We start from the raw sequence: 22,668 nt of genomic DNA on the forward strand, positions 1-22,668 counted from the left end.
ACATACCTCTACTATATTATCTAGCCATACCACTCCTTGGTATTTACCCAAGGTAAAAGGAAATGTATGTCCATATAAAGGTTTGTACACAAATGTTCATAGAAGCTTTATTTATAGTTGCCCCAAACTGGAAACTACCCAAATGTCCATCAACCAATGAATGGATAAACCCATTATGGTACATTAATGCAATGGAATATTATTCAGCAATAGAAAGGAGTGAATTGTTGATACATGCAACAATATGGATAAATCTCAAAATAATTTTGTTGGGTAAAAGGAGCCAGATACAAAAGTACACTTATTATATGATTCCATTTACATAAAACTCTAGAAAATGCAAACTACCCTATAGTGACAGAAAGCAGATCAGTGGTTGCTTGAGGACAAGAGGAAGAAGAAATGACAAGAGAAAAGGACTACAAAGGGACACAAGGAAACTTTGAGAGTAATGGATATCTTTAATTGCCTTGATTGTGGTGATGGTTTCATGAACATATATATATATGTATATATATATATATGTCAAACCTTATCAGATAGTACAGCTTAAACATGTCCAGGTTATTGTTTGCCAAATATACCTCAAAAGAGCTATTTTTTAAAAAAATACACCTACAAGTAAATAATAAAAAGACAAACAACCCATAAATGTGGGCAAGCTATTTGAACAGACACATAAAAACATCACACGCAACATGATTAGTCATCAGGGAGATAATTAAAATCACAATGAGTTACCACTTCACACCCACTTAAATGGCTAAAAATAAAGGCTTACAACCCCAAATACAGAGGAGGATTGGAAAGAAAAGGAACTCTCATACATATCTGTGGGAACATAAATTGTACAACCACTTCGGAGAATATTCTGGCAGTTTCTTATAAAACAACTCTACTATGATGTGGCAATTCCCTTTCTAGGTAGTTACCCAACTAAATGAAAGCATATGTCTACACAGACTTGTACACGAATGTTCACAGTAGCTTTATTTATAATACTCCAAAATGAAAAGAGACCAGGTCATAAACTGGTGAATGAATAAAAACCAACTCGAATATATCCAGATAATGGAATACTATTCAGTTATTAAAGGAAAGAAGCAACACATTAAACAACATAGATAAATCTCAAAATCATCATACTGAATGAAAGAAACCAGACACAAAATAGTACATACCACATGATTCCATCCATATGAAGTTCTCAAATAGGTGAAAGTAATCTAAGATGGAAAAAATTTAGAACAGCGGTTGCCTCTGTGTGGAATTGTGGTGGGAGCTGACTGGGAATGGGCACAAAGGGAATTTCTGGGGTGTTGATAATGTTCAGTATCCTGACAAGAGCTTGGCGTATGCATTTGTCAAAACTCACTGCATGGGGCACTTAAGACTTGCGCATTTCACTGTATGTAAATTTTACCTCCAAAACCAAAAAAAAAAACAGTAAACAGGTATTGATCTCTAGGTAATGCTATGCGTGCTGAGGTGTTAAGGAGTGAAGTGTGCTTGTATGTCTGCAACTTCCTGATACTTTGAAATGGATCAGTTAAATAAGGATGACCATGCAATCAAGCAAGTGTAGCATAATGCTAATTGTAGAATACTGGTGATTGGTATATGTGTACAAATCTTTCAATTGATCTGTATGTTGCAAAGTTTTCATAATAAAATGTGGAAGGTAAATTAAAAAAAGTTGGTAGCATCTAACAGATAAAATTGTTACAAGAATATTTAAGAAGTTGGTTATAATCATTATCACTAATAAAACGATAAATGTATACTAATAAAAAATGAACAAAAAAGTTAGACCGTGTCCTTCAGACTTAATTTCAGTGCCCAGCTAGTGTGGCTCTTTTTCCCTTGGCTTACTGCTGTCCAGCATTTTCCTTTTGATCCTAGAATATGCCCAGTTGGTTCCTATCACAGGGAATTTGCACTTGCTGTTCCTTTTACCTGTGGATGCTCTTCCTATCAACAACCTTCACACGGCTGAGTCCTTCTTGTCATTCAAGTCTCATATCAACCATAGCCTCACTGAAATTCCCCACCCATCACTCCCAAACACCCCCCTAATTGATGTTCTTCACAGTTCTTGTCATTCTTGTGTGTTGTTTGTTGACCCTTGTTTATTACTGTATTCCTTACGAAACAGGAATCTTCAAGAAAGCATCGATGGGCTTAGCACACTGCAGGGTGCAGCAGATTCCTAGATCTTTGTTGACTGGCAGAAATTCCTCTGGAAGTGGCTGTCATTACTTGCAGCAGCCCCGATCCAAGAATCCTGTTCTTTTCTCTTCTCAGTATGACCTGTCATTTTGAAATTAACTCAAGTGACTTTCCCCTCCACCTTTACCCGAGCACGCGGGCGCGCGCGCGCGCGCACACACCCACACACAAACATACTCACAGGAGCTCTTGGGCGCCAAATGCGCGCCCCCTGAGGGCAGGGATTGCAGCCTGGTTTTGCTCACAGCTGTATTCTCAGTGCCTGGCACGGCGAGAGCTCACACCTTCCGTGACTGAGCGAGGCGCTTTGACCCCTCCAGTGGGGGCTGGCTTTGCTCTCCGTCGCCCTCCGTTCTCATCCCCCCACCCATATTCCCGTCCTAAAGGCGCCCAAGGGGGAGGGGTCCTCTTCATTCCTTCGTTCCCTCCTTCGTGGTCTTGTTGGTTCATTCGCTAGTTCATTCATTCATTCATTAGTACATTCACCTGGCCCCACCGCGCAGCTCCCCTGGGGTCTGACCTGACCCACCCACCCCGGGCTAGGCCACGCCCCCTTCCAGCCCCCCCACTCTCCGGGCCAATCGAGATCGGCGGGCCGGGCGGGGCCGGAGCCGGGGCGGGGCCTCGCTCTCCCACTACCCACGGCGGCGCCCGCGGCTCCGGAAACGCGCCGTGGGGCTGCTGGGCTCAGCCGGTTGCTGGCGGCTCCGTGGCGCTTCCTGCCACGCCGGGCCTGGGCCGCGCCAGCGCCACTCCGCCGAGGACCGCGCGTTGGCCGCCGCCGGGCCGAGGTGAGCGTGCGGGCCACAAGAGGATGTGCGCGGAGCCCGGGAGGGTGTGCGGGGCCGCGATGAGCGCGCGGGCCGCCAGAGGATGTGCTGGGAGTCGCGGATGAATGTGCGGGTCCCGGGTGATCGTTTGGGCCTCGGGAGGATGTGCAGGGGACGGCCCAGGAGAGTGTGCAGGACTGGGGTGAGTGTTCCAGAAGGTGTGCGGTGGGGGGGGCAGGGGGCGGCCAAGCTTGTTGGGGGACGTCTCTGTTCCCGCGGGAAGCTGCTCGGCCCTGGGGCCAGGTGGAGCGGGAGGCGGGTCCGGGATGGCGGGTGCGAAGAGGCCGAAGGCCTTCCCGCGGCGGCCAGGGGGCGACGGTTAGGGGCGGGAATCGCTGGACGTGCTGAGGCCTACGCTGCTTTTGGGGTGACGCTAGGGGATGGGAACCGGTCGCTATGGGAAGAGGGGACCCCCCACCCCAAGTGCAGAGGAGGCCAAGTGGGAGGGGGCGTTGGGGGGTGTTAAAAGGGCTTTTCCCTAGTCTGGGGGAGGGGCTGAACAGCAGTCAGAGACGCGGGTAGGTGTACTGGGGACGGTACTGGGGACTTCCTGCTGGCGGAGTCTCTCCTTTCCTTTTGGGTGGGGGTCGAGCGTCAGCTTGTCGGGGAGGATGGGGGGGGCAGCCTAGAGCCCAAATGCTGTGAGGGAGGGGGAGGGGCAGCCCTTGCTGGGTGAAAACAAGCTCAAGGCCCTGGATCTGAACAGTGCTTTTTCTGTCGCTCTTCTGGGGCCACCATCACCCGCTCCAGTGTCCCCCCCCCCCTTAAACTCCTTTGCTGCCTTCTCTAGTCTATATTTGGGTGATTAATTACATGTCTTTTTCCATCCTCCCCCCCACACAGTCGCTTGCTGCCCGAAGCCCATGGTCCCTTTCAAACACCAACCCCCCCCCCAGAATCCTGGCCCTTTTCCCGGAGGTCCCATCCTGTTCCAACTGACACCCTCCAGCCAACGTTGGCGCAGCTGGGGGCCACCAGCCCCCTCCAGTCTCCTTGGTCAGTGAAATATTTCCTCTTCAACCTCAGACCCGACACTTTTCTTTTACCAAAGGATTTCAGATGGGATCGCTAGAACAGCACCCCCTCTGGGTACTAATGCTGCCTCACCCTATCCCTCATGCTCCCTCCTGCCCTGTGCCTGACACAGTCCAATCCATTCCCCCCAAATGTCTTAGGATCTACATTTAGAATCCTATCGAACAGTGATTTTCAGCCTTCTTTGGGTGAGGAGACCCCTTAGAAAATCACTAGAAAGTGTGAATTCTCTTCCCAGAAATCTGACAGTCAGCACAGAGAGTGGGATCCCATTCAGGAGGCTCATGGGCCAGAATCCTGTCTGATGAGCCCTGGAGGTGAGGAAGCCTCCGGATTCTAGATGGGCCCAGTGCTAACCAGGCACAGATCAGCATCCCAGTTTCCTGAGTGCTGGTTGAAAATGCAGATTTCTCATCCCCACCTACACCAGCTACTCTGTCCCTTGAGTTCTTAGCAAACCCCAGGCCAGGGTTCTAACCCACCCGTCCAACCCTGGCCCTAACCTGCCTGGGCTCCCCAACTGCCCAGGGCCCCTTGGGATTTGCACAACATTCCCCCACCCCCATTTAGAATCGTTCATATCCTGGGCAGTGTGACTTAAACGAAGCTATACTTAAAATTTATTTTGATTTTCAGTAAGATAGCATGCGTCTTCTTGGGGAAATGGGAACATAAACCTTCCCTCAATTAAGTACAACAAACACTACAAAATCCCCTTCTGGTCTACCTTCTGGCTTTTTATAGAAGGCAAAGAAAATGGAAACCTAAACAGAGAGAGACAGGTGCCCAGGTAGAGTGAGAGAGGAAAACGGGGAAGACGGAGACAGATGCCTGCCACCCACGCACACAGAAAAAGGCACACACAGACACAAACATCCCAAGAGAAACAGACTTTCCTGGTGAAACACCCTCTCTTCTGGCCCTTTAGGATTCACTTCTAGTAGCAGTGCATTTGCACAGTACAGGGTGGGCCCAAATGGGGCCTTTGCGGCCACATCCTGGCGGGACGGGTTGAGAGCTGGTGAAGGCTAAGCCCAGCTCCAGCCCAGGGGCTCGGCTCAGGATCCCAGCCTTGCCTGACTCAGGTGGATTGGGGTCTCAGCAGTGTGTTCAGTCTCACAGCCTGTCCTTTGGTTGAGCACTCATGACCCAAAAAGACGTGTTCCCGGAAGGAGTACCCAAGTCTGCTTCTGTCCCCCCCAAATTATTTCAGTCCAACAGGTGGGATCTTACCTGCCTGACTAATCGCTCAGAATTGTTCTGAGACACGATGCCATCCCTGCATCTCTCTTTGGGGCAAGTCTGGATGTTTATAGACCATGTCTGCTGGCCTTAAAGCTGGCCATGCTGTTAGAAGACCCCATGGGGATGCAAGATGGTGAGAAGTATTGTTTTTGATTCTGGAAGCACTTATATTTTTATATATGCCAGTGCCGTTGAACCATCTTTGCCCAGAGATAGTTCTCTCGATCTAAACAACACAACTCAAGGGAGAACAGATATCCAGTAAGGAGAATTGGGAATCTAGGTAATTAATAGGATGACTTAGGGTTAGGGTTAGGGGTGGGAGAGGGAGCTGAAGGCACCCATCTGAATTAGATGGTCGCGAGTGCAGTCTCTCGTGTGACCTATAAAGATTCCCTCCAGGGCATTTTTGCTCTGGCCCAGAACTGAAATGAACACCATGAGCCACCTGTTGTCTTCTGGGGGCCTGAGGACATTCTGTTTCAGGTCCTTATCTAGATGCTCCAGGGAGTCCAGGTGTTTCTGGCACCCCTTTGAAGTTTCTGGAAGCTGCCAGATTGATCTAGTTTGGGTGGCCTTGCTCCCTGTCCCCTGCCCCCACTGCCCAGGGAAGGATGGCACCTGCTGAGGAGGTTGCTTGGCTACTTGTGCCATGGAATTAGTCTAACACTGATCTTTTAGGCTCAGAAGTGAACTTTCCTAGTAGCCAGACATCCTAAGGAGGGGTCCCGAGCTCAAAGGTGACCAGAATACACCTAATTATTCACTATTTTTTGTGACACATGTTGGCTTTTGTCTCCATTGGGTTCAGCTGTTAACTTCTGTTCTTTCAAATCAGAGTGAAATGGTTGTTTTGGTTCTCAATGTTTCTGATTCAATACGGAAAATTGGATTTAAATAAGTTGGTTAAAATTTACATTGCCATCTAAAGCACATTTCAGGAACATTTGTTCACTCACGTGAACTCTCATGCTTTAGGAAGCATGATTTTTCAGAAGTGTGTCTGTGAAGCAGCTGCGGTGTCTGTGGCACTTGGCTAGGTCCAGAGTGGAATCCGCAGTCAACCTTGATACGGCCTTCACTCTCTGGGAGCATATAGTCGTTAGACTATACTTCAGATCCCACTTAAAGAAGGAAGATAATATTTACATTAAGAGGCAGAGGTTTGTTTTCCCATAGTCTGTCTACCAACTTCCTTTTCCCGATTGGGTGAAGAAGTGCACTTCCGAGATTTGGGGCTTTTCCATGGTGAGTGAAAGTGCCTCGCATTCAAGATCAGGATCGCCCCCTGTATCCATCGGGTGCACTACAATGGTTTTCATATTGTGCCTGGAATTGCTTTGACCTTGATCTCCCAAGGTCCACTTTTGGAAGGCAGCAGACACCTGTATGTGTCACTTTTGTCACAGAGTGCAGTTTCTTTTCCAGATTAGTTCCACCATTTTAAAGTGGAGCTGTTGGGCAATCCGGCTTCTGAATTATCAGATTGTTTTCAGGATTGATGATGATTTTATTTTTAACTGCAGTGGGATTAATGTGTATTATCTTTTTTAATGATCTTCCTTTGCGTCTCATAAAGCTTTTACCCGATATACCTTGTTCATTGTGCAGAGTTTAGCTTCCTTTTGTGAAAGCAGGGCTCACTTTTTCCCTCCCATTTTTATGAGCACCTTCAAAATGGTCTCTGTGTGTCCATGGGTTCTGTCACTGTGGGTAGTGATCTGAAGTGCACTTGGGTTAAGTCCCTTGGGCAAGCCTGGTACAGGAAGGGCCAGTCCTGTTGCTACACAGGACTTAAAGGATAATTAACAATTCACTTGGGGGTTGTGGCTCCAGGACTTCAACGATTAATCACGCCGATTAAGTGAGAACACTTTGGTGGGATCCGCTCAGTTAAATGGGAACACTTCAGGAGGACCTGCTCAATTAAACATGGGTGGCTTGGAAAAACTGTGAGTGAGAGAGAGAATGACGTGTGTATCTATTGCGCAGGGAGGGTCTGTGATGGCATGTTCATGGGAGGATTTAAAGCCAGTCCCCTAAACCCATACGCACCATTAGGCTTCAAGGACACTCAATGGCTGCCTGGCCTTTGGATAAGGCCTGGTGTTAGATATTACCTGGTGGCATATTATTTCTCTCTTTTCTGGTGTGGTTTGAAATGTCTCAAATCTTGGGAGCTAGACCTTAGGCAAGTTAGTTCACCTCTCAGATCCGTGTCTTCCTTCTCTGTAAAATGGAGGCGGGAATGACTATAGGTGGCGATAGTTACGTTATGGGAAGGGAGAAGCACAGTGCCAAACGCATAGTAGGTGCTCTGTTAATGGAAGTTAGATGAATTTAACACACCCCTCCCACCACAGTTTCTCACATGCCCACTGAGTGTTAGGAGCTGCTGCAGATGCTGGGGATTCAGGGGTGACCAAGAAAGAGAAGGGCCCTGTCCTGTCAGAGGTGACATTTCCCCCAGGGAGAATCAGGTAAAAACAAGCAGTTTTGGAGGATACGTTTTAGGTAGTGAAACGTGTTATAAGTAAACCGTGATGGGGCTGGAGAGTGAAGACATTTGGAGGAGGTGACACTTGAGTGAGGCCCAAATTCTTCGAAGGAGCCACCTGAGGCAGGTTCAGAGGCCCTCAGGGGTATTGCCTTGGCGTGTTTATGACAGGATGAAGGCCGAGGGTCTGGAAGGAATGACTGAGACATGGGGTGCAGGATATGGGTCTGGTGGGCTCAGCCAGGGCCTTGGAAGGGGTTAAGGCCTTAGGTCTCTGGCCTGAGGGTGGTGAGATGAGGCTTGTAACAGACCATCTTCCTCAGGAGGTGAAGGTGAGATGTTCTCCTCTCCATTCCACTTGGCAACAAAACCTCAATGTCAATTGGAAGTGAATTTTTTAGAATGAATTGTATAAGTAATCTATGACCAGTTCATTTTGTATTGGAAGCCAAAGTCAAACCAGACATCAAATGTATACCAGGAAGAATCCAACTGCTCCGAGGGTGCCCTGCCCAGGTGACAGTGGGATACAGAGGGCTTGGCTGCTGGGCACCTGCGGCTTCCCTCACACACTGGGGAGCACCTGTGCTGGCAGCTGCTTAAAGATGGAAATAGAGTTTCCGTGGACACGGGGGCCGAAGGAGGCCTTCTGCTCACATCTGTCATGGTTCCGATAGCTTGGGGGGATGATCCCAGGAAGTGACAACCCCATGGACCTGCCTCTAAGCTTTCTGGGACTGCCCACACATTCCTGCCAGCACTGCTCCACTGTGCCTGCCTTGCCTGTGTGGGCACCTCGGGATGTTGCCCAGCTTCAGGGGCAGTTCCCTGTTGTCTCCTTGGCCTCAGCCCTGTCCTCGCACATGCTGAGCATCTTTCTTATCCAAAGTCAACTGAAATCTTTTAAAATTGTTGTTCCTTTCTGATTACCAAAGAAATGCAGCTTGGTTACTAAAAATTCATTACAGAAACAGAAAGCAGAAGACCTTTCTAGACCTGGACTCTACCCCAGGGTGGTGCACATTGCAGTCTCGATGTGCTCATTCACTGTGAGTCACTCTCAGTTTATTCCTTTTTTCTCCTAAAACACAAATATATACTATTCTCTCCCCTTCCCCTACACTCTTTGGATTTTTTAATAAACAGTTACTGTCTGTCTATAATCTTCTTTGAAGGAGGATTCAAATTTTTGTAATCTGCTGTGTGTCATTCTGTATTGGCCACCTGTTGATTTTTTTTTTTCATTTTCATTTACTTTTTAAAATTTTTTCTGTTTTTTTTTCTTGTCTCTTACCACCTATTGATTTTATACTTAAGCTCTCCAGTTTTCTTCCTGCTCTGAGTTCTAGGATTCTTCAGAAAGGTCTCCCTCATGTTTCTATGACGTTGGGATTATTGAGACTCTTCCTGTTGGTTATAGTATATTGTTTTCCATCCTTTTACTTTTAACCTATTTCTGTCTTTACATTTAAACTCTTTATATTTAAAGTTTCTTGTTGACAGCATATAGTTCAGTCTCATTTAAAAAAAAAATACAATCTGATGATCTCTGCCTATTAACTGGTGTGTTTAGTTCATTTATATTTAATTTAACTATCCATATGGTTGTGTTTAAATATGCCTCTTGGTATTTATTTCCATTTGCCCCATCTGTTCTTTTTCCTTTGTTTTTTTTTACCTTTCTTCTTTTGGATTATTTTTTAGAACTGTATTTTATTTCCACTACTGGCATGCATCAGAGTCTTGGAGGGCTTTGTAAAGCACACAGTCATACATTTTATTTCTACATCTGTTATAAACCCTGCACTACCTTATTATTTTTACTTTAAATGTTCAGTTATCTCTTAAAGATTTAAAAATGAGAGAGGTAAAAGTGTTTATATTTCTGCACATATTTACATTCCTGATGTTCTTCATTCCTTTGTGATCCAAGTTTCCATCTGGTATCATTTCCCTTCACTGGAAAAACTTTCTTTAATATGTCTTGTAGTACAGGTCTGCTGGTGACAGATCCTTTCAGCTTTTCTTTGTCTAAAAAAGTTTTTATTTTGCCTTCATTTTTGAAGGATACTTTCCCTGAATATAGAAGTCTCGGTTGACATGTTTTTTTTTTCCTTTAGCACTTTAAAAATGTCATTCAGTTGTTTTCAGGCTTGCACATTTTCTGATAAGAAGTTAGCAGCTATTCTTATCTTTGCTCCTCTGTATACAACATCTTTTCTTCCTCTGGCTGCTTTAAGATTTTCCCTTTATCACTAGTTTTCAGCAATATGATTATGATGTGTCTTAGTGTACATGTGTGGGGTTGTTGGGGTTTTTTTTTGGTTTTGTTTTCTGTTTGTTTGTTTAGTCTTGCTAGGGGGTAATTGGGCTTCTTGGATCTAGGTTTCATCAAATTTAGAAAACAATACATTTTAACCATTATTTCTTCAATTATACTTTTATCCCCCTCCTCCTTTTCCTCATCTTCTCAGATTCCAGTTGCATATGTGTTAGACCACTTTCTGTTATCCTCAAGTCACTGAGACTCTGTTTTTTAAATATGTTTTTCTTTCTGATCTAAATTTGGGATAATTTCTATTGCTATGTCTTCAAATTTTCTAATCTTTTTCGGGGGAGAGGGCTGTGTCTAATCTGCTGTTAATCACATCCAATGAAATTTTCATTTTAAATATTACAGTTTTCACCTCAATAAGTCCCATCTGGTTCTTGTTTATATCATCCATTTCTTTCATTATGTTCCTGTTTTTCTTTAAATAGTTATACATTGTTAAACTAGCTGTTATCCTTGTCTGTAAGTTCTGTCAGTGATCACTTCTGAGTGTTTCTATTGACATTATTTTCCTTTCCATGAGTCACATTTTCCTGCTTCTTGGCATTTACTTAATTTTTTTTTAACATCTTTATTGGAGTATAATTGCCTTACAATGGTGTGTTAGTTTCTGCTTTATAACAAAGTGAATCAGTTATACATATACATATGTTCCCATATCTCTTCCCTCTTGCGTCTCCCTCCCTCCCACCCTCCCTATCCCACCCCTCTAGGTGGTCACAAAGCACCGAGCTGATCTCCCTGTGCTATGCGGCTGCTTCCCACTAGCTATCTGTTTTACATTTGGTAGTGTGTATATGTCCATGCCACTCTCTCATTTTGTCACAGCTTACCCTTCCCCCTCCCCATATCCTCAAGTCCATTCTCTAGTAGGTCTGTGTCTTTATTCCCATCTTGCCCCTAGGTTCTTCAGAAATGCAAATCAAAACTACAATGAGATATCATCTCACACCGGTCAGAATGGCCATCATCAAAAAATCTAGAAACAATAAATGCTGGAGAGGGTGTGGAGAAAAGGGAATACTCTTGCACTGTTGGTGGGAATGTAAATTGATACAGCCACTATGGAGAACAGTATGGAGGTTCCTTAAAAAACTAAGGAATAGAACTACCATACGACCCAGCAATCCCACTACTGGGCATATACCCTGAGAAAACCATAATTCAAAAAGAGTCATGTACCACAATGTTCACTGCAGCTTTATTTACAATAGCCGGTACATGGAAGCAACCGAAGTGTCCATCAGCAGATGAATGGATAAAGAAGATGTGGCACATATATACAATGGAATATTACTCAGCCATAAAAAGAAACGAAATTGAGTTATTTGTAGTGAGGTGGATGGACCTAGAGTCTGTCATACGGAGTGAAGTACGTCAGAAAGAGAAAAACAAATACCGTATGCTAACACATATATATGGAATTTACTTAATTTTTTATTGGATGTTGAACATTGTAGAGATTATGTTGTTGATTGTCTGGATTTTGTTGTTTCACTGTGAAAATTGTTGGACTTTGTTTTGGGAGGTAGTTATTTGTGGAATAGTTTGATCCCTTCAAGGCCTAATTTCAAGTTTTTCTAGAGCAGATCCAGGGTAGCTGAGGCTCCAGGGATAGATCAGTCCTACTACTAAGGCCCCTCTGATTCTCTAGTGAATACCCCATGTGATCACTGAGGACTCCCTGCTCTGGTTGGTTAGACCCTGAACATCTTCCTACCTTTGTGTGTCCTAGGAATTGTTCAACTTACAGCTTCCTGGTCATTCTTTTCCTAGTCTTTGGGAGTTTCACTCTATGCATGCATGGCTTAGTAGTTAAGAAAGACTAAAGGGGAGCCTTGTACAGATTTTTTGGAGCTCTTTTTTTCTGCATAGCTCCCTACTTTCTGGAACTCTGCTCAGCCTCAGCTTCCCTGAACGCTGGTCTGTGTTGATAATAAAGCCACCAAGCTCTGTTTGGGTCCCCCTTCCCTATACTCTCAATCTGGAAATTGCCTCCAGGAAGAGATCTGGGACACTGATAAAGCTCACCTCATTTGTTTCTCGTCTCACAAGGATCATGATCCTGTGCTGCCTGCTGTCCAATATCTAAACACTGTTGTTTCACATCTATTTTATCCAGTTTTCTACTTATTTATGGCACGACATTAAATCTGTTCCTTGTTACTCCTTCATGGCTAGAAGTGGAAGTCTCTGTCTAACCCTTTTAATATAACATCTAATTTTACGTAAAAGTATTTCTGGAGTATCTGGGTTCTGTACTCCTTGAGCTAGTGTAAAAATGCTTCCTTTTCATATAACTGTGAACCGAATTGACCTGACATCAGAACAGAAACTGTGTTCCTGTTTCTGTGAACTCACTGAAGTGGGAGGCCTGCGATGCATGCACACCTGTGGTGGGATCCGAAAGACAAAGGCAACGTACACATGTGGTTCAAATCCTTTATTTAGCAACAGTCTTTGAAGATCTTTTTTTTTTTTTTTGGGAGGTGTCTTTTTCCAGGTATTTTGTTCAACTTTTCATTTTGTCAAATATATCACAGAAACATTCTTGTCTGCAAGCTGTCACCTGGTGAGTTGTTTCGGTGGGGTGGAGTGTGGCCTTTAGAGGGCCTTGCTGCTAGTCAGGAGGCCCTGGCTCCTGCCCTGTTATGTCTCTTCCCTCCAGTAGCCCAGTCTGGTTTTTTGTTGCCCCTACAAAGTTGAGAAGGACCTCTCACTTCCTAGTTATTTCTTCTGATGTTCTTTTGGGGATACTTCCTTCCTGTGCAGTGTGAGCATTGAACTCTACAAGGCCTACTGCTAGGAGGCCTGTGGCCGACCTGTCTCTGAGAGCCAGTCTCCCTGCCACTGGCTCTTGGTCTGAGTTTGTCTTCTGCCTGTGCCTGGGCTAACATTCATTTGTCTTGTCTGGGTTCCCTCTGGCCTGCCTGTATCAATTCTCTGCCAGCCCACTTTCCCCACTGTTTGGGATACATTTTGTTAGGTATATCCGTGCTCTGGCTTGTCATTCAGCCTCTGTGCAACAGAAGACTCAAGAAAATTTAAAACAGGGGAAAAGGAAGTCACCAGTCTCATCCCACAGGACCCAGAGGCAGGGCTGCTGTCACTCACGGCACCTTTCACTTTCCTTAGCTCTGCCTGCCCCACAGGGTCTTGCTCTTCCCCAAGATGGATTCCTGGGAAACCAAGTCCTGGCAGGCCCCCTTGGGGTGCTGGAGGCCCAGGTGAGCTGTGCTTCCCTCAGTCTGGCTTGGGAATCTGTCACTGCTCCCTGATTCTGGCCTTGGACTCTGCCTCTTGCCCCAGCATGACACACAACAGGGCCTGAACCCCAGCTGCTGCCTTCCCTCCCTCTCTCTGCTTCTCTCCCAGGAGTCTGCCAAGGAATGGTTGCCTGCTGGGCTTGTAATTCCCATCTTACTGATGGGGGAGCTGCGTTTCAATCCAGGAAAGTGATTGAACCGAACTCCCTTGGGAGGACAGTGGGAGCCAGGGCCACAGCCCAGGTCTCTTGGCACGTGGTCAGGTTCTCTTTCTAGCACTTCTTGAGGCTTGTAGTTATATTTCCATGTTAGCAATGTACGCTCACTTCAGACTCTCACCTCTCATCCCTGGGTTAGTGGCACTGCCCTTGCCTCATTCTAGAGTGGATGGAAGGACAGATTATCCCTGGGAATTCTTTCAGGATCCGGTGACATTTGGTGACGTGGCACAGTACCTCATCAAAGGGAGTGGCTGAGGCTGGATCCTGAGCAGAGGACACCGGCATATTGAAGGAATGTGACCTCTGTGGGTAAGGATGCCCCCAGCCCTTCCACAAGCTTTGCCACCAGCTTCATGGTCCTACGCCGCTGGGAGTAGGATAAGGGGCACCTGGCATAGCGTCACACAAGCTCACCTTCCAGGGGCTTATGCTCCCTGGGAATGGGCTGTGAGGAAATACAGAGGGTCTGCTACACCCGATCTCTCAAAGTAACAGGTGTCCCTCCCAACTCCTAATGGCATGGAAAGAAGCGCCCTCAGTCTTTCATTGGGAAAGAAATTAGAACAAACTAGCCACTATAATTAAATACTTTTTTTTAACATCGTTATTGGAATATAATTGCTTTACAATGGTGTGTTAGTTTCTGCTTTATAACAAAGTGAATCAGTTATACATATACATACATCCCCATATCTCTTCCCTCTTGCGTCTCCCTCCCTCCCACCCTTCCTATGCCACCTAATTAAATACTTTTTTAACCCACAAATTATATAAATTTCATGACAACTTTACTGTAGTTTACTGTTGAGAGAGGTTGACGTAGCAAGCTCCTTTGCACCATCGGGCTGCACGTGGTGAGGTGGGGAGGCTTCTTCGGAGGAGAGACTGCCAGGGGTCAGCTTTGACAGTTCTGGGAGAACCCCAAGTTCAATGTGCAGACCTTGAGGAGGGTGGATGGGGAAAGGGAGGATCAGCTCCTCAGGAAGACAAGCTGGTTCTCCACCCACATGGGCCCAGAGCTTGCTTCATCCAGCCCCTGGAAGGAGCCGACTGTTGGGAAAGGCATTTTAAATGGATGAATGACTTGCCTAAGGGAACAGCCAGCCCAGCCTTTGGGGATTGAAAGGCTTTCCCCTTCAAAGGCCCTGAACCATTCCTACCCCATCCTGATGTCATCTCCGGATGCTGCCATAGCCTGTTTCCTTTTCCGCAAGCAGGAGTTCCTGTTTTGAATCCTGACTTGGTCTCTCACCTGGTGCAAGTCTGACCCATCCCTTCACGTGGAACGAGCTGAGCATTCAGGTGAGTAAAAGAAACCTGAAGAAATGTCAGGGCGTCGTTGGGGAGGCCCAGGTGAGCCTTTGGGGTGGGAGTGGTGTGCTGCTCCTCAGTCACCTTGACAGGGAGCATCCAGCAATCAGGCCCTTGTGCCCCTTCCATCTACCGTGCTTGTTTCCAGCTGGGTGGGGAGCTGCCATCCTGCCCCGGTGGCCTCCAGGCCCGATGCTTGGCAGCTGTCTCAGGAGGAAAGTGATCGTTGACAAAGGAGAGTAACCTCCTTCCTTCCTCCTCGGCAGAGTGCAGTGTCTTGTGGTTTCCATTTCAGAAAGCATCTGGGTGGCCCAACCGCCGAGGATGGGCGAAGACGCCCAGTCACAGGAGATGGCGCCCACGAGCTCCCCGACGGCCAGTGAGCACAGCCCTGAGGTCAAACAGAACGGGGACTCTGAGGGGAGGGGAGGGAGCCCCCGGAATCTACCTGTAGAACATCATTTTGCATGTAAAGAGTGTGGGGATGCCTTTCGGCTTAAGGTCCTCCTCGTGCAGCACCAGCGAATTCACAGTGAGGAAAAGGGCTGGGAGTGCGGCGATTGCGGGCAGGTCTTTCGGGGGGTGTCTGAGTTCAACGAGCACCGGAAGAGCCACGTGGCGGCAGAGCCCCGGCCGGGCCCCAGCCGGGCCCTTGACGAGGCCATGGAGAAGAGAGAGCAAATGGAGAGGGAGGCGAAGCCCTTCGCGTGTGAAGAATGCGGGAAGAGGTTCAAGAAGAGCGCGGGCCTCAGTCAGCACCTGCGCGTCCACAGCCGAGAGAAGCCCTTTGACTGCGAGGAATGCGGGCGCTCCTTCAAAGTCAACACCCTCCTCTTTCGCCATCAGAAGCTGCACACTTCGGAGAAGCCCTTTGCCTGCAAGACGTGTAGCAGGGATTTCCTGGATCGCCAGGAATTTCTCAAGCACCAGCGGATGCACACCGGCCACCTGCCCTTCGACTGCGACGACTGCGGCAAGTCCTTCCGAGGGGTCAACGGCCTGGCCGAGCACCAGCGCATCCACAGTGGGGCCAAGCCCTACGGCTGCCCCCACTGCGGCAAGCTCTTCCGCAGGAGCTCAGAGCTCACCAAGCATCGGCGGATCCACACGGGCGAGAAGCCGTACGAGTGCGGCCAGTGCGGGAAGGCCTTCCGGCAGAGCTCCAGCCTCCTGGAGCACCAGCGCATCCATACCGGGGAGCGGCCCTACGCGTGTGGCGACTGCGGCAAGGCCTTCCGGGGGCCCTCCGACCTCATCAAACACCGGCGCATCCACAGCGGACTGAAACCCTACGAGTGCGATAAGTGCGGGAAGGCCTTCCGCCGGAGCTCCGGCCTGAGTCGCCATCAGAGGACCCACAGCGGAGCAAGACGCTGCGAGTGCAGCGAGTGTGGCCGCGTGTTCAAGAGGCGGTCGGCGCTGCAGAAGCATCAACCCACCCACCGCGAGTAGGGAAGGCCCGCGGCCCCGTGGCCGGCGGCCGATTCCCTCGGGGCCCGGGGCCCTAGAGGGGGAGGGCAGAGTCAAAGGAGATGAACAGTTTTGTAGCGCTTATATATTTTCTCTTCAGAAAGGTTGAAACCGATTTATACTGCCACCAGCAATTTATAAGTGTTTGTGTTTCCCATCTTGCCTCTCAAGAGTAGCTTCTACCATTTTGATTGAGTTTTGGCTGGTTCAGCTGGAATCGAGTACCTTCAAGGTATTAAAATGCACAGGCCTTGAATTGGAGAACGAGAGAAGAGAAACCCGGACGTGGGGGTGGAGCTCGGGATGCTTGGTCCTCTCCTGCAAGCTCCCCCTTCAAGGAAGCTGAGACCCAGAGCTATTCAACGATGGTGTCCATGGAATGTGATCCCGACTTTCCCCAACAGGAGATCGATAGCCCCAAACTTTTTTGGCCTACTTGAATTTATAAATTTTTAGGGTTGTAAATAGAATAATCAAATGTCTTATAATATTTAATTTATTAATTTAGTTCTACATACATATTGTAAATCACATATTATATAGAATAATATATTAATTTAGAAAAGATTCCTTTTTTCCCTAGCTCCACTCCATGAGATCATTTTATCCTAATTCCTCATATGCATTTCTAACCTCACCGTCTTCACCAACCTCAGAGGCCCTTTGGCGTCATCATTTTCAAAGCACACATCCAATGACTTCCATCCATCCGAGCTATGTGCCACATAGCACTGTGACAATCCCTGCACAAGGCTCTCACTAGAAACCGCCTCCCAAGCCATAAGTACAGGTTCATGTAACATTAGAATGATTGTTGTCGTTTTTTAATTTATTCTGTAGCTGTACAATGCAACCACTTAAGGTTTTCCTTTTTTTAAATGACCTTTAAAAGGCTTTCTTAAAGCATCGAAGACTTGTCATTGTGAGGTCGTACTCTTAAGAAGTACTAAATCTGAGTTAAATTTCTTTTGTGTCCTTTTTTCTTAAACCAATTCAATCTGGTGACTCCCAGGCATATCCAAAACTAGCGTCGACTGGGGTTTGTTTCAGGCTAACGAGTCTTGTCCTCAAGCAGCACTGTTTTGTTCAAAATCAAGTAGTTGAGAGAGCATCCCCGTAATAGGGACGTCGCAAGGACTCAAGTGTAAGGTGACGCCTCCTTTTCGGGAACGATAGCCTCTCATATGGGGCCTAGATGGTACTTCTCCGATCCTCCGTTTCCACCTCTGTAAAATGAGGATGATCGCAGGACTACCTCCTAAGGTTATCGCAGGGACTGCGATGCCGCGCCTGGCATGGAGGCGCACACTCAGTGGGGTCATGTGCCGTCATCGCCATGGTTATCGCTGTTGTTCTATGACTCATTAGTACCCAAACTGAGGATGGACCCAGGCCTCCTGACTCCTAGTCTCATCTTCTTTCTCTCACGTGATGACTTAAAATACTGTTTCCATTTTCTTGCATGCAGAGTACGTTCATCTCCTTTGACCAGTTACCAAGTTACCTTTGGATATATTGACTTTATACGGCAGTTCTTTCTGTATCGATTGTGATGATCTCTTTTCCAGTTTTATTGCTTTGCTCTTTGTAGCAGTTTTATTACATTTTTGTTGTGCAAGCTTTTGATCTTTACGTATCCAAATGTTCATTGTTGTCAGTTAAGTCTTAACTTCCATTGCTTCAGTAGTTAGAGATGATGACATTTTCTTCTAGAATTTGAATTACAAACGAAAAGTTGAAAACCCTGCCCCACCAGAAGGTGGATGCTCCAGGTGGGCAGGCTGGATGGAAATGGGCCAGAGACACAGGCTCACTCCTCATCCAAGATGCAGACTCTGCATGTCTGTGGGCGGTACTTGACTATCCAACCTGGCCACTCAGGCACTCGAGAGGAATTTCCATCTCGGATTGGCCAGAACACTCTGACTGTTCCTCAGTATAGCCCTAACCTTCAGCAGCAGGGCTGGGCCTCACCTAGGTCAATGGGGTGGTCCGAACTTGGTCTTGGCAGCAGCTGGCCAACCTTCCAGCTCCTGGGAGCCTTGGCCATGCTCAGCGTGGATTCAGTGCCTGAGCAGCAGATCCACCCAAGAGACATCTAAAACACAAGAAAACTTACCCGACTGACACTGTCACATGGATGACATCCTCCTAGCGAGTGATTCTGGAACTAGAAAGAGGTCGGTTTGGTGGCTTCTGCTTTTGGCAACTAGGGGGAAATTCACCCATGTGTTCTGACGTCACCTCCTGCAGCCACACCTAAGAGGGGCGACAGAGCAAAGGCTCGGAGACGAACCGTGCCCCACTGATGGCCTCACCAGGCCTGGGCTGTGACTTGTAACAGCCTTGCCCAGGAGGGCAGTAAAACAAGGGTTTGGAGGGCAACGATGCCCTTCTGACGACGGCCCACGTGGCATAAAAGTAGAAGTTGGTCATCCTGGGGCTGGCCTGTCACTTTCAGCGGCAAGGGCTGGCCAGGAACCTGGCTCCTCCAGTGGCCTGCAGAGCCCACAGGTAGAAGCTGGCCTCGCAGGGGCTGTAGTGTGACTTCCCAGCAGCTGTGCCTGGGGTAGAGGCTGGGAAGCAGGGTCCCACAGTGACCCTTGTGACCTTAGCCAGAAGGTACTCTGGAATGGCCCCCAGGCCATGCCAGTGGCTCTCTGGGACGTCTCCATCCTGACCCCCGGGCTGGAGAGAAGCTGATAGCACTTGTTGCATAGTGATTCTTTCTGCTCTGGGGGCGTCAGTTCTTGCAGTAGTTGTGAATCTGCGTGTGAAATCACTACTTCCTTCTCTCATGAGTTTTCTCTTTTCAAGCTGTTATGATGTATTTGCTACAACTGTTATTTGGTAAGGAATGTTGGCGTCCACGGCGGGGCAAGTCTGGCACCTTAACCTGGAAGTACCTTGCCATGTCTTGCCCGTGTTTTATGAAGGATCCAGATGCAGTATTAACTCAGAACTTAGCGTCGCCGTCACCGCTGCACTTGTCCCCAGCCAGGGCACGGCATCTTGGCATCCCGTCATGCCCTCCTTTCCTTTGTTCCATTCTTGGTTCTATGATTTTCTCTCGAACAAACCGTCTGCCAGAGTGAACACGTCGTTTCCGTCACTCTGTTTGCAGGTGAAGTCCGTGCTCTCTCTGTGGCTTTAATGTGTGTCCTGTAGTTGCACCGAGTTCAGGTGTTTGCCTCTGGTCCCTGGGGGGTGGATTTCCTTGGACTCTCTAGGTCTACTGCTCCGTCAGATGCAAAATGTGATCAGACTTGCTGTCGTGTGTGCTTGTCTATGCATTTGTGTATCTACCTCATTTCATTTTTCTTTCTAATCACACGTATTCCTTTTGCAAGGCAAATGGAGAGCAGGTGGGTTATATAGAATGCTGGCTCTCCTTCGAAATAGGCCCTTTTCTTATATTCTGAAAGAAACCCTCCATTGCTTTTATTAAAGTTTTGAATACTTGCAGAAATTTTCAAAAGAAAGTAACTGTTTACCACTTTTGCTGCTTAATAAGATTAACTGTGTGGATTAGTTGTGTCATACCCATTAGTTGTGTCATTCCAGACTGAGCCCCGCCCGGTTACGGTGGGCGTGTCTCTCTCCCGTGGGGTTGCATTCCGCGTGCCTGGGGCTCCAGCCCCATTGTGCGCCATGTGGCCCCCACCCCGTCTAGGCCACATTAATTCAACCAGAACTGAGCACCTGACTCAAGGGCGGCAACCGGTCCACAGCGCTGGAGACATGGACCAGACCTTTCGGGTTCTCCAACTGTGAAGTACAAACAAGGAAACTGAGAGAGAAGTTTCTAGTTGGTGCTGGAAGAAAGAGGGAGCCACCTGGGATTTAGAGGAGTTGCCCCCATGGGTGGCACTGGCTTGAAGATCTGTGGGCTCCGGCTGGGCACCCCCAGAGCAGCCTCAACCCCAGCAACGCAAGGGAGGCCTGACTGGCTTACCTTCTGGGATCTCTGGCAACTGCCCTCTCTGGTCCACTTGTGTCCCTGCCATAGACTCCCTTGACCTAAGCCAGCTTGAGTGGGTCTCTGCTTTTTGCAGTCTGTCAGGAGCAATTGCATTGTCCCATTTGGCTGCTTCCTGAGAAGAATCACACAGCTCGCTTTCCTCATGTCCTACCTGGCCCTCGTTCCTGGCCCAAGGCCCACCTGACTGTCGTAAACACCTGTTTTAAATGTGGTACTGTATTCTGTTTGCTAGGGTGGGTGCAAATCTATGCCTCCTAGTCTCAGTGAGTTTGACCAATGCTTTTCTGTCTGGGCACTGTTCCTGTACTGACCCCATGTTTGCCCCAGGAAATGAGTTTAAGTCACCGCTCACCCTGTTCTTTATTTTGGAAGTGTCTCGCTACTTGTAGCAAATCCGTCAGATTGGGGAATTGATAACTTCTGTATGACTAGTATACTTACGTTGTGTAGTTCTCATTGCATCAGTTGGGTGTTTATTTTCAAAAGTAGAAATGGTCTCTTTAAACAAAAATGGCCTTCAGCATTACTTGCAGATCTGAGAACAGCTATGTCCTGCCCCAGTTCGTATTTTGGTTGTTGGCACTATTTTCTCATTCCTCCCCAGTCTCCTTAACTTGTCTGTTTTATGGCACTTACTACAATCAGCTTTGCACTAGAGCTTCTCCCTCCCCACCCTCCCCAACCCATTAGATTGTGAGCTCTTAGAAGACAGGGGTGACCCTTCATGTCTGATTCCCCTTCCAGATCTAGCACAGTGCCTTGCATAGAGTAGATTTCAATAAATATATGTTCAATGGCATTGGTCTTCCTTGACTTATTTCGTCAAAGCTTGGTTTATCAGTTCTTCCCTTCCTCTTTTCTCCACGCTCTGGAGTTCCGCCCCTGTCTTGCCCGCCCCCGCCCCTGCAACTGCCTGCTGGATGCCTAGAGGGGAAAGGAGGTGCCCTGAGAGAGATGGCTGGTTTTCCTGGAAGTTTAAGCTGTCCCTTGGCAGAAGGGGCCCGTCATTCAGCCACTTGCCTCCCTCCACTCCAGCTGGGGCTCTCCCCTGGGTCTGAATTCCAAGTGGAAGCAGAAGACCGGCTTGACCCTGAGCTTCTCCCCTAGGAATCAGGAATGGGGTGACAGAAGTGGCTTCTGGGACTTGAGAATTGGCCAGCCTCTCTGGGCTGCGTGGGAGTGGGGAGGTCAGTCTTCTTAGTGGCCAGTGGCCGGCCTTCTCTCTAGTGTCCATAGCCTCAGAAAAGGCAGGTGACAAGGACAGGCTGCTGGCTTCCTGACCCTCCCAAATGCAAACAAACAGAGATCGGCCATGGAGTCAGCTGCCCCATCCTGGAAGGCCAAGTGTAAAGTGGGCTCCAGGAAGTGCTTGGGTTGGGCCCTTCTGGGCCACGATGTGCTCCAACAAGAGGAAGCCACATTTTGGAAAGGCTCATGACTTCACCCACCAACCCAGTCTCCCTGGAGGCGCCCAGGCAAGGCCTATGTCATCTTTCCCCCGTGGTCCCATCCTCATCACGCTGTCAATTATTCTTCTACCCAAATGCAGCTTCTAAGCAGGTGGCGTGATACCACCGTGCCCCACCCGCAGCCCAGCCATCTCTGCTTGCAAGCCAGTTGTTTGGAAAGAACCATTCATTTGCTTTGCTGGTTTCATGATGTACTTGCTACTAAGAGTTTCACCGACTTTTCCTTAAAACATGTGCAAGCTCTGTTCTGGCAAACTTCCCTGTGTAAAAGTCAAGGCCACAGGTCCACTTGAATAGCTAGTAATGGGCCCAGGGGAGGGGGGACAGCCTGGGGCTTTTCTCTTGGGGCCTTGTGGACCTCCAGCAGGGGGCGGATGGAGAATGTTCATTTCTGCCCCTCTTCTAGTGCCCCTGCCTTCTGGAGCCCTGGAGCCCTGGAGCTTCTCTCAACACACCCTCCTCTGAGGGCCCCCAGAAGTCTTTTGCTTACCTGAGAGTTCACAGTACCCAGACCCCCCCCACCTTATGGGCCAGCGTCTGAGCCTCCCTCATTGCTAAGGAGGCTCCCACCCACGGCCCTCTGCCCCAGCCCACTTCTGCCCAGCTCACCAACCACCTGGGAGGGGCCACTGGCATTGTCTTAGTCCATTCAGGCTGCTATAACAAAAATACCATAAACTAGGTAGCTTTTAAACAACAGACATTTATTGCTCACACTTCTGGAGAATGAGAAGTCCAAGATCATGGTGCTGGCAGAGCTAGTATCCAGTGAGAACCTGCT

General features: G+C 48.0%; 1 protein-coding gene across 6 annotated transcripts; it reads left to right on the forward strand.

Annotated features, from left to right (window-relative positions):
• Positions 1 to 2,882: 2,882 nt before the first annotated feature.
• Positions 2,883 to 21,201, forward strand: ZNF275 (zinc finger protein 275). Of its 6 annotated transcripts, none has more exons than XM_057538463.1 (5): positions 2,895 to 3,020; positions 13,304 to 13,395; positions 13,857 to 13,964; positions 14,873 to 14,957; positions 15,262 to 21,201. In XM_057538463.1, exon 5 carries the CDS (start codon positions 15,291 to 15,293, stop codon positions 16,416 to 16,418), a length of 1,128 nt encoding a protein of 375 aa, XP_057394446.1. In that variant the 5' UTR covers positions 2,895 to 3,020; positions 13,304 to 13,395; positions 13,857 to 13,964; positions 14,873 to 14,957; positions 15,262 to 15,290; the 3' UTR covers positions 16,419 to 21,201. The 6 variants fall into 6 exon arrangements, with proteins under 6 accessions (XP_057394445.1, XP_057394446.1, XP_057394449.1 ...); XM_057538464.1 differs by lacking the exon at positions 2,895 to 3,020 and adding an exon at positions 3,027 to 3,201; XM_057538462.1 differs by lacking the exon at positions 13,304 to 13,395 and having other exon boundaries at positions 2,883 to 3,020.
• Positions 21,202 to 22,668: the final 1,467 nt, after the last annotated feature.

The sequence above is a fragment of the Balaenoptera acutorostrata genome, chromosome X, assembly GCF_949987535.1.
Source record: "Balaenoptera acutorostrata chromosome X, mBalAcu1.1, whole genome shotgun sequence".
Lineage (NCBI taxonomy): Eukaryota > Metazoa > Chordata > Mammalia > Artiodactyla > Balaenopteridae > Balaenoptera > Balaenoptera acutorostrata.

Bases quoted from the DNA above. Each gene is read 5' to 3' on its own strand.
- ZNF275 (XM_057538462.1), top strand. From the start codon at position 15,291: ATGGGCGAAGACGCCCAGTCACAGGAGATGGCGCCCACGAGCTCCCCG.